This window comes from Cariama cristata, unplaced genomic scaffold (assembly GCF_000690535.1).
Source record: "Cariama cristata isolate BGI_N322 unplaced genomic scaffold, ASM69053v1 scaffold843, whole genome shotgun sequence".
In the NCBI taxonomy this organism is placed as follows: Eukaryota; Metazoa; Chordata; class Aves; order Cariamiformes; family Cariamidae; genus Cariama; species Cariama cristata.
This window is the reverse complement of record NW_009609932.1, coordinates 11,742-23,144: the sequence shown is the minus strand read 5'-3', so window position 1 is coordinate 23,144 and position 11,403 is coordinate 11,742. Positions and strand designations below refer to the sequence as shown.

At 44.8% G+C, this 11,403-nt stretch overlaps 1 protein-coding gene across 1 annotated transcript in view; it reads left to right on the top strand.

The window, feature by feature from the left end:
* LOC104159699 overlaps positions 1-11,403 on the top strand; it is a gene marked incomplete at its 3' end in the record, with an annotated part of 191,945 nt that overhangs the window by 175,406 nt on the left and 5,136 nt on the right. Inside the window, exons 5-8 of the mRNA XM_009697681.1 lie at positions 4,594-4,774; positions 5,602-5,705; positions 6,819-6,961; positions 8,748-8,898. Of these exons, the coding sequence (XP_009695983.1) occupies positions 4,594-4,774; positions 5,602-5,705; positions 6,819-6,961; positions 8,748-8,898 (579 nt within the window). The remainder of the gene's footprint in view (positions 1-4,593; positions 4,775-5,601; positions 5,706-6,818; positions 6,962-8,747; positions 8,899-11,403) is intronic.

The following is an 11,403-nucleotide window of genomic DNA, read 5'->3' as shown; positions in this document are numbered from 1 at the left end:
GGGGTCGAACCCCCATCCCTTTCATGAGAAGGATGCATCTTTTATCGGTTAAAATTGGCAGGTCATTTCCTCTCCTATTTACTCTGTTATTTTTGCTCACACGTATGTTGCAATATGCAAGGTGAGGCTCAAAACTGTCAAGGTCTTTAATAGAACCATTACTGTATTTTTGGAGAACGCACTCTTTTTGATTTACTGTTCCTTAGAAGACAGGAAATGGAGCTACTTGATTTCATATTTTAAACAAAGCCGTCCAGAGGTTTAATGAAAAAAATTTCCCCTGGCTTTCAAATTAAAGGGCTATGGTGAAAGATTTAGCTTAGCTATTTTGACTTAGAAAAATAACACACTAGAAGCATTAAAATATTTTGTAAAAATACTTTTTACTACTAGATTTTTCAGAGAAGAAAATAAGCTTCTCTGGTTTTCTCGGTCTTGGTTGGTAGGGCTGTGAAATGAAAGGATGTTTCCAAGATTTGATGTGGGGTTTTTTTTTCCTTCGGTAGAATTTCTTTTCCTTTTATATTAAAAGCCTTGAAACAATTGCAACGCGAAAGACAAATCCTGTGCTTCTCAGCAAGGTGATTTAGTATGAGTAATAACAGAAGCCTTTGCCATTAATAAAATGTGAGAAACGTTAAGCAGAAAGACAGGAGGCCTGATTCGGCTCCCTCCGTAGCAGCGTGAGTAAAGGGCAGTGCTCGTTGGGAGGCAAATGTCAGTGGAAGGACAGAAGTGGGAGATCGGTATCAGGAGAAAATTAAAGTTTTAATAGGAAAATCCTGCGTGTGGAGCAGAATTAGCTTGGAGTGTTTGGGGCAGTGTAAGGCTAAACACGCTGGAATTGCAAAACAAAGCACTTTTGACCTAGATGTTTAAGCCAAGGTTTCTGCTTGTTCCATTTGGTTTGATTTGGAGTTGTTTTTCATAGCGTCGTGGGTCTGGGACGGTGCTTGGGCATCATACAAAGGAGGTCGATGGTCTTAATTTCCACCCGGCTTCATCTTCAGTAAATAAGGGGAAAAGTAAACGTTCTGCTAGCTTGAAAGCACCACGCGATAGGATGAAATATTGACATGATTTTAAGTCAATGGGATTTTTTTTCAGTGATTTAGTGAGGTTTCACCAGGATTTCACTAGCAATTGCTTGACTAAAACAATACCTGATTTGCTGCTTTCTTGAGTTGTTTCTGAATGAATTGCTCCTTTTAGGTGGAACCTGTTCCACCATCAAAGCTGTATCAGGTCTGGGGGACAGAAGAAAGGCTCGGCTTCACACATCGAGGTCTGATGTTGGTGGCTGTCAGTAGGATTTCAGCGGTTTGTCGGTAAAGGCACAGGGTGAAGCCTGCCTTCTCTCAACCCTTCGGTAATCCCTTGAATCAGCAGGAGCTTTCTCAGCCGCATTGGTCCTGCAGTTACATTCTGGCTGTGGCTTTTGGGGATTTCGAGAGCAGGACACTCCACTGAGGTTTATTTGTAAACGCCTCTCTGGCCGACGATGGGGAATTTGATACGTTATCAACTGAGATACTAGGATTGAAGAGGGGAGAGCAAGGCAGCCAGAAAAAGAGATTACAATTTAATAAATAGCAAAGATATGCTTAGCTGCTAGCAGTGCAATTTTAATGCCGTTACCTCGTGTGCCGTTGGTAAAGATGTACGTAGGGCAAAGCACCCAAAGGCTCCTGGGGAGCAACCAGCCCATCTGCCATTTCATGCACTTTGCAGAAGAATTTTCCAAGGCGTAAAAATAGCCAGAACTTAATTCTGCCTTGAAAAAAGTTATTTTACTTTGATACGTGTGCTGTCTGCTGATGCAATGGCAAGAAGAACAGGAAGGTCCAGGACAGTCAGTCTTGTTTTCCCTGAAACAGTTTTGTTTTACATTGGAGAGGGACAGAGCCAGGGCTTTATGGTAGGAAAGGACGTGCCTGTTCAAGCAAGGTCCCATTTTCTACCCCCATGCCGCAAGTAAGCTCGGTTGCACGTCCGTGTGTTCGGCTTTACGTGGAACCCATTTCATCAATGTGTATATTGAAATAAGGCAGAATTTGTGGATTCCACTGTGTTGCAGAGCAGATGACGGAGCACAGACCCCCTCTGTTACTCACAGGTAGGGTGATCCCCACAGGGTACAGGGGTTTTTCAGCTGGATGCCTGGACGTGAATGGCATTGCCAGATGTGTACTCGGAAAAGGAGTGCAGTGGGGGGAAAGGTGAACCTTAGAGCTTCACCAGCCTTACAGTTTTTTACAAGAAGACTTCCCATGCAGTTAATCCCTTGAACCTGCATTTGCATTAACACTTGCAACCTCACACGTTGCTGTTAAGAAGTTTTGGCAGCTCTTGGCCCTGACTGCAGAGGTAACGCTGCACTTGTCTCCTTTGCTCTCACTCAAGTATCTCAGGAGCCAGAGACCAGCGCTTTATGAAGTTTCTCCCTGTACACATATGCAGGCATCTTGGCAGAGCTTCAAAAGCCATTTGCCTTATTATTTGTATGTCTGCCTATGGGAGCAGAAATGCTCCCATTTCTCACTTTCGGAATAAGGCCAGACAGTGGTAAAGAAGAGATCGCTCATCTCTAGCACAGCCCTGCAAACCTGTAGGAGCTCCCCCCCCCCCCCCGCCCCCCTGGGGTTTTGGGATGCAGGTTTAAAAGTGCCCCCAATAGCTCTCCAGGTATATGAACAGCCCTGTCAAAACCAACTGAAATCACTGGGGTCTTGGAGCATATGCAGAGGGGGGGTCGCGTGAAACCGCAGAAGGATGACTTGAAAAAAGAAGCTTCAAAAAAAAGACCAAATTTTGCTTTTCCTCCTGCAGTTAGGATAGCTGGAAATGTTGCAGAGACTTAAACACCACCGAAATGACTTTGCCTCCTCACTGCATTTTCTCAAACAAGCTTCAAGAGCCCTTGCTTTAAAACAAATTAGTAGACTGGAGTAACCTTATAAATCCAAAGACCCATTAAAAGTTGAAATATTTGGTCATTCCTCCTCTCGGTTTAAACTGGGATTCATCCAGAGTTCAAGTGCATGTATCACATAAGAGCCACGGTCCCATTTTGTAGAGGTCCATTTTAGTGTTGATGGTTTTCTAGTGCCAGGAATCTACTCTGCAGCCAGGCAAAGAGATAAATCAAAGTTGTGCGCGCCGCTGAAATTCAGGAGCCAGGAGTCACCATCGCAGCCCATATAAATCCCTGAATGCCAGCCCTGGTGCTTTTGTCCATGCCATTAGAGTTCGAAATTATCTGCCCCTCTTTGCTGATGTATGGATTAACCGGCTGCCCGAGTGTTTACTAACGGTTATCACCCGGTACTTTGGACGTTATCAGAGGAAGGGACGCCTGCCGCAGGGCTTGGTCTCTCACCCTTTCTATTACCACCTGTCAGTGGCAGGGAGTGTGCTGTGAAGCTGTACAGTCACAGACTACAAGTGTAGATAGTTTCTGACGGCTGATCAAAGGGGAAAACCAAAGGCCTGATAACAAGGACGTGTTTCATGTACTTTTAACTTTGAGAAACATTGGCATTTGCATTTTTTCCCCTCGGTAGGCTGGCAGAAACCAGGCACAATAAATGCAGCATATTCAGTTACCTAATAGTTGAGTAAATGGTATGTGCTTGAAGCAACAAAGCATAACTGTAATCTTGTTCCAAGTGGGAACGATTTAAGTAAGCCTTCGCAGAAGACTTGCTGAATAATAAAGTAGAATAATTTTAATTTGTACTTTGAAGTGATCTTGAATTCAGAATCTAATCTTTGCATTCAGCAGAACGTCATACCCTGTTGTGAATGAGGTAGTAACTGCAAGTTAAGGAGTTATTCTAAGTATCTTTTGTAGGTACATGCGCCTCGTCACTAGAGCTAGCATCTTCAGTAAGGCACTGCTGATGAAAGAGTCTCTATTAGCTCACGTTTCACCTAAAATTTCACAGTGCAGGAACAGCGAAAATCCACAGATATCCCAGACGGAAAGCAGGGCTCGCTTTTTTCCTTCAGTAGACGTACTTCAAACACAAGGCAGAAAGCACGCCGTCCTTTCCTCAGCAGTCTACCACCCTGTTGCACTTTTCTGCTCGAGAGCAAGAAAGGGATTTTAGCTAAAACTTGTGCCCATTAGCAAAGCCAAAATGACTTGACTGTTTCCATTGTCCGAGATGAGAAGAGGGAAGAGGGGTGCTCAACAGCAGCCCAGTGAAAGACAAATAAACTTTATAAATAATTCAGTGCAGTCTAACATGTACTGAATAACACATGTACAGGTTTTTTTAACATTACATGTCATTTACATCAGTGTCATTATGCTGATTTCCTGACTCTCGCTAGTGTGAGACCAGAACTGGGTCTGTATTTTTAATTTAACCTTTTTACTTTACAGCTGCTTGGTCAAAGCCGTTCAGTGCTTAGGGCTCTGCTTGCTCCTGCTGCGCTGTTAACGCCAATGTTTTAACTAATGTGCTAAAATTAGTTTTTCAGGAACTCAAAATGCAAAGGCTTCTTTCTTTCCAATGCAATAAATAATACGTATGGCAGTAGCTTGGTCCCAGGGTCTCCCAAACATCTCCCGTTTGTTTGTTGAAGGTGCCTTCGACCGGAGCGTGACCTTGCTGGAGGTGTGCGGGAGCTGGCCCGAGAACTTCGGTCTCCGTCACATGTCCTCCATGGAGCACACTGAAGAGGGTCTTCGGGAGCGCCTGGCTGACGCGATGTGCGAATCTCCCAGCAGGGACATAGTGGGATCAGGAACAGGTACAAAGAAGAGGTGTGATCAGAGATCACGTACATCTCACCCAATGGTGATTTTTTTTAATTTTTTTTTTTTAAGTTTTTCTTTTCCTTTTCTCTGTACACTACCTCTCTCATTAATTAACTTTTATGGGGATCTCACTTAGTGTGAGAGAAGTCATTTAGAAAAAGAAAATAGTAGTAGATCACATAAACATAGTCTGAGAAGCCTAAAGTAACTTGAAGAAAAATACTGGTGCTTGAAGCATCCTTACCGTATAGCTGTGACAAGGGCTCTCCTCCCTCCCCTGCCAAGTCCGGAGCATCCGAGCCTCTGCGCAGATTGCTGCCCTTGCCCACCCTGCTCCAAACAATGTCATAATCACACGCATCCTCGTTTTGTGTCCTGAATAGAGCCACTGCGAAGCGCTGGTTCTGTAATCCAAATTAATCCATCTTCATCAGTGTCCATTATATTGATAAATTATATCATCTGTTTAAGTAAATGGAATGGCACGTCAGAGATTATGCTGCTCAGAAGGGGCCCAGTGGTAGGAGGTGCTCAGAAATGTTAAAGCGCAGTTATTGCAGTTTTATTATCTCCATTAATTTTGACTTGTTTTAAAAAATGCCCTCTAGTCAAAGGGCTAGGCCCATCTTTGATCCCTGCACCATTTGTGTTGTGACCAGCAGCTGATAGTAACGGCGACTTCTAACAGCAGCTGCCAGCTCGCTTGTCGCTCTTCTGGCCACTTGCCTGGGAAGGAAAAAGAGGACGAGCTCTAGCAGACACGTGTGGGAATGCCAACCTGTGGACGTTACAGGAAGGCTGTGCAGAGCAGAAGCCATCTCTTCCTTCTGCAGTTGCCTTCGTGTATTGCTGAGGGCCTTGAGCCGCTCTGAGCCCTCCCTGCTCCTGGAGAAGGCTCAGGGGCTCTCCCATCAGAGCTCGTCCCCCGGCTTTGCAGGTGAGTTGCTGTTGAGCCCACAGCAGGTCACCAAACGGCTGCTGGAGGAGGAGGCTGCAAAGAAGCCGAATTTAAGCCCTTGTATGTAGGTGCAGAAGGCAATAACTGAGCTGCTGAGTGCAGCAGAAGCACCCTTCATAGCCCAACTTGTCACCTTTCAAACTGTCTTTCCTCTGATTTCCGTCTTGAAAAAGACAGAGTCAAGGGATGGTTTAAGATTTGGTATTAACAGAAAGAGTTGGTTGAACACTAAGCATGGGTCTCAGTTGCAGATCTGGTGCAAATTCCATCACTGCAGTGAGGATAGAGATGCCTCACATTGCTGGTGTGGAATTTAATCAGCTCATGTCTGTAAAGGGCTGTGAAGGTGGAAAAACAGGCTGTGAAAATAGACAAAGGCACCTATTTCATCACTTACTGACCCACACTGTGATCAGAGTGAACTTTGAGACAGTATCCGCTTCCGATAACGGGTCAGCTCCCCTCAGGCTGTGTACATTAGGGGAAAGGTGAGGGGAATACCTTCTCTGAAAGCTGAAGTCATCTAGACGTGCCAAGTTAAGGTGACTGACTGCCCCAGAGACTTGACATTATATTATATTGTAAACTGAGAACTTTGTCAGAGACAGAGGTCTATATTTTCCTTCCATTTTCACCAAACCCAGCTGATAGCAGTGAGTGCCGGCTTCTTTGGCATAAGATTAGGCTCACAGTACTGCAGGTGTAAAGACAGGAAGGAGCTGTTCATAGAGATGCCATCACTGAGCTAAAATTCATCCAAAGAGATTTCTCCCTGCTTTTACTCCAGACACATAAATCTTCTTAATGAGTGTAAGGTAGATGCCATCTCAAAGCAGCAAATGTAAGCAGCAATAGTGAGTAACATGAGCATTGACCCAACTCACCCCATCCCACTACCCTCCTCTCGCTGCCATTACGCTCTGTGTTTTCCTGCCTGTCGTGGGATTCTCTCTACCACTAACATACTTTATTCTCAGGATTTGGGCATGTGGTGACTCAGTGCAGCAGAGAAAACCTAGTGATAAGGCCGTGAACTCCCATGCCCTTTCCACTTCTATCCCCTAACAGCTCTTGAGCTGTTCTTCTTACCAGATGGCCGTAAAAAGTTCTCTCCTGCTCAGATGATACCTGGAAAACGGCACTTGCCCAGGGAGTTGGACGAGCACTTGCCCCACCGTGCGTGGCTGCTCCGGCAGCAGGCTGCCAGCCAGGCATTTGTCAAGCTGTGGAGCACGGTAAAGTGCTAGCATCTGTCTGCTGGTTAATAAATGGGGAGAGAGAAGTTTGGAGGTACATTACCCTTGCTTCAAAGAAGAGGTGTGTTTGTTGACTCATAACAAGTAGGATAGTTTTCCCTTCCCCCTAAACCACTTACGTCTTAACAAACCTAGGCTGAACTGAATTATCTTTGAAAAACATTCCATTTTTCTTCCTTGGATTCTCTGCTCACCTCAATGAAACGATAGCAAAGAACTCAGCAGAGAAGGACACTGTAAATTTCCTTGTTCTTAGTTGATTTATATGTTGGTACTGGTTCCAAAGACAGTGTTTCTATTTCTGCATTGGACTCAAAATTATGGAAGTTACAAACCTCCCTCTAATAATCCTAAAATTACTTATTTTAACTTACGCATGCCTTTATGTTCTGCATGCCTTTAACCCCTCTTTGTGCTCCTTGGATTCTCTTCAGTCCTTAAATACGTTTTGCCGAAATTTAATGAAACTTGAGAAGTCTTAATTCGAACTGAAACATAAATTAATGAAAATTTCTAACTCTGAATGTGGAGATGTGTGCATGTGCAGTGTTCAGGTCCACTGTGTGGACAAAGACAAAATGGGCAATAGGGTGGACAGGGAGACTTTATCAGGTGCTCAGCTGGTCCTGACATGCACTTAATGGCAAGAGATAAATAGATTCTTTTAATGCCTTAACTGTTAGGACATGGCTGACATGTAGATTTATATAGTAATCAGGGCTGATATGCTGCAGTAGTGCGGCGGAAGCGCACGCTCGGGGTCCACAGACCACTTTGGGAAGCAGATATTCGCGGTGTCTTTGTTCCTTACCTGCCCCGTTGCATTGCAAAGCAGAGTTGGCAACGCCTCACTGGTTTGGTGGTCCTGGCTACTGGCAGAGGCAGAAGTGACCCAAAGATTGGTTATACAGGAAACATCAAACTGGAGGATGCTAAAAACATGAGGAATAATCTGGCATTCACAAGGACGAGGAATTAAATGGCCCGATGGGTCCTTTCCAGCTCTGACTCAGACTAGTTGCCAGGGGCTGTCGGACAGTGGATGGGAGAAGAACCAGGCCTGGAGAACGAACCCCCAAAAATCTACTTTCCTTGTGACCTAAATGATAACTCCAGTCATCCAGCTAGTTGACTTGATTGGGAAACCAGCTTTTCTCCTTGTTATCCAATTATCCAGACGACCCGTGTCTATCTTAAGTGGAGTCTGCTGTACATAAGCTGTCAGCCTAGATACACATTTAATTCCAAAGAAGGCGTAAATTGGCATAGATGCAAAAAGATGGTTTTGCTGTTTCGGTTGCTGTCAAACTCTCACTGAAAAAAAAAAAAAGGTCTGTTCACAGCATGTTAGTGGTCAGTGACCTCTTTTGCTTGCAAAGCTTTGTTTTTGAGCAGCTACAATATTTACATTTTCAATACCATTTCTGAGTATGTGCTGGAGCTTCACATTGCATTCTCAAAAAAAAAAAAAGCAGCTAGTATTGTGATTTTCGGAACTGTGTTTCTAGGAGACAGATATCTCTGACAATATTCCACTCAAACTGGACATGCAGAAATTGCCAGCCCAGGCTAGAAATCTTTCCCTCCAAAAATACTGTAATCAGTAAATCCTCTGATTTATGTATTCCTTCAACAAGTACATTTCTTAAGCTTTCAAATGCATTTTGGTCATTTCTAGGCATAATATTGAAGATTAGTCTATAATAGAGGACCAAGCCTTTACAGTCTGAGTGGCAGGATGTTTTCTGACATACCTCTGTGGAAGACTCTCTCTGTGGCTGTCCCCTGTTTCCGTGCCGTAGGAGTTCAGTATGCAGAAGCCCGGGAGACAGAAGCCCTTGCGTTCTCTGCCCGTTCCCTCTGGGCTGGGGACAGTGTCTGCAGCCGTGATGCTGATGTGGGTTCTTCCTACGGAGGTACAGCATGGTCTGTGTGCATCCCAGGGACCCAAATTCATCAGGCCCCCAGGCACATCCACTTAAGATGTAGGCTGGCCTGAAGGAAAACCAGTGGATCTGTCAGTCCCAGAAGGGAGTTACTAACTCCAGGACAGCAGCAGGGAGCATGAAACGATGCGGCTCTGCATCCAGAGCACCAGAAGGAAAGATATTCTCAGCCCTGGGGAGTTCGTCCCAGCTTCTCCCTCCTTGGACCTGGGTGAAAGCTTTAGCTGGGTGTTAAATCTAGGCACAGCTTCAGGCTCGACTTTCACGTGATTTACAAAATCAGAACCCGTTCTCTACGCTTTCTCAGGTTTATTGCTATAAAGCACACAGCACAGTGACAGAAGGGTAGATTTATTCTTTAGGAGACTAACACAACAGACAGGTTTCCAAGGGAGAATTGTCAATATATAAAATAAATAAATACTCATCACTGCTCAGGTTATTTTGTCAGGATAGGCAATACTGCAAAGTTCCTTTAGTGATAAACGTGCTGCTGCCATTGTCAGACCCCTGTTTTTTCTGCCAGAAAGAGCTGCTGGAGTCTGGGCAGCTGTGGAGATGCAGGATGGGGCTTACTGTGTTTGCGGTGTGCGATTCCAGTTCATGCCCGTCTGCTGTGTCTTCTCTGTTACAATTTGTTTGGCTGCCTGAATGTTGTACTTATATTCCTATCTAATTTATTTTGACAAAGCATACCCAAATCCACATTGCTGCAGTGTTTTACAAGTGGTGGCATGATTCTGTGGACGTACAAGAGTAGAATTGCTTTTTGTGGGCATGTATCCTTTTTTTTTTTTCAATACATCATGAAATCCAGTACCCTACCATGGCTCAATTTACACTGCAGTTTACGGAGCAAAGTAACTTTTTTCTCTATCTATCATATCTCAGGAATACACATGAACTTGCAGTGAGAGCCTATATTAAAAACTGCAGAGCACCTCCCAAATTTTGCATCTCAGAACCAGCGCTATAGGTCTGAACAGGGAAGGATGCGAGTATGGCACCGTCATGGTCAATACAACCCGCAAGGTTTGAAGAATTTAAAGCAAGATGTTTAAAGCCCATTATAAAGTTTCAATTAAAAAAAAATAAGATATGGCCCATTTTCTTCCAAAACTCCTGCAAAACTCCAAGTCTGTCAACTACCACCTGTGGAAAGCCAGTGGCACAGTGGTGAGGTGCAAACACCGGAGAGTGCCCTGTGCCTGGCTCTCAGAGGAAACGGTCTGGATTCCTTCCAAATTTCATGAACAAACTCATAATGCGATGAAGGAAACTCATATGTTGAAGCAAACTCTTTAACCTGATTAATGGGATGTAAGTAAGTGGAGCTAATTAGACGTGCTGTTAGGGAATAGCCCGTACGAAACCTGGGATCGGTACTCAGAGCAGTTGGGATCCTGGTGCCCAGCCGAAGCCGTGTGGTTACACCAGCCTAACTGGGGTCTTGACACCTTTGAGCTTTGCAGGGGGATGTTTTCGGAATCTTTATGTGAAATTTGTGGTTTGGAGAACTGAAGCTGCATGCTTTCTGGCGGGCCTGGCTGAGGTGGGAAGTGTGCTCCTCTGCCGGAGGGAGGAGAGTGAGCCGCTGCCCTTCGATCCCCTGCAAGGAGCATCCCTCCTGGGCTTTTTCCAAAAGAGAGAGTCTGGTCACAAGCTGCATTCAGAGATGAGCAGCCACCTGGACATAGATGTACCTGTACATTTAATTTCAGGAGTAGAATTAGCCCTGTATAGAGTCAGAGCTTTCATCGGTACCTTTCCATCCCTTCCTTTCTTCCTTCCTTTCTTCCTCCCTCCCTCCCTGCTTTCCTTCCTCTTCCTTTTAATTTTTCCAAGACGATTTTTCCCTTCCCCCTCCCCAGTTGGTCTTAATCCTAACTTGGACATGGGATATAGGAACACAGAACAATTGATTTCCCTCTGAAGAGCATTTCTGCAAAGAGATTTCTGCATAGGTTCAAAGCAAAATCAGCTTGGGCAGCAAACACACTGGCGTGTCAAGTAACGTTGATGCTAAAAGCAGCCTTTGAACTTTCAGAATATTCATCCCAGGGTCAGAGATTAAATTACCCCCTCAAGTAAGTCTAAGAGCTCAATGCAGTTCTTCCTACAAGAGGCTTATTTGGATGAGCCTCATTTAAAAGAAATGAAAATTCAGGGCTCTTTAGGAGCTACCATTTTTGAAATGCTGGGTAAGAAGAGCAGCGTTTGCATCGCACACATTTTAACATGGTTTTGTTAGTTATTTCCCATGTGCCACATGCACCAACAGCGCAGCTGCCCCATGGAGAACATCAAGCACTTCAGCGTGGGCTTCTCCATCTCTCCTGCCCAAGCCGCTGTCCCTGGCGCAGCCCCGGCAAGGCCAACAAGGGCATTTTTAACTTCCCAACCCATTTCCCGGGTTTCCAAATCTGTCTCGCCACCAGCCCCGGGAGGTTTTAGGGGAATTTCTTCTAGATTGTA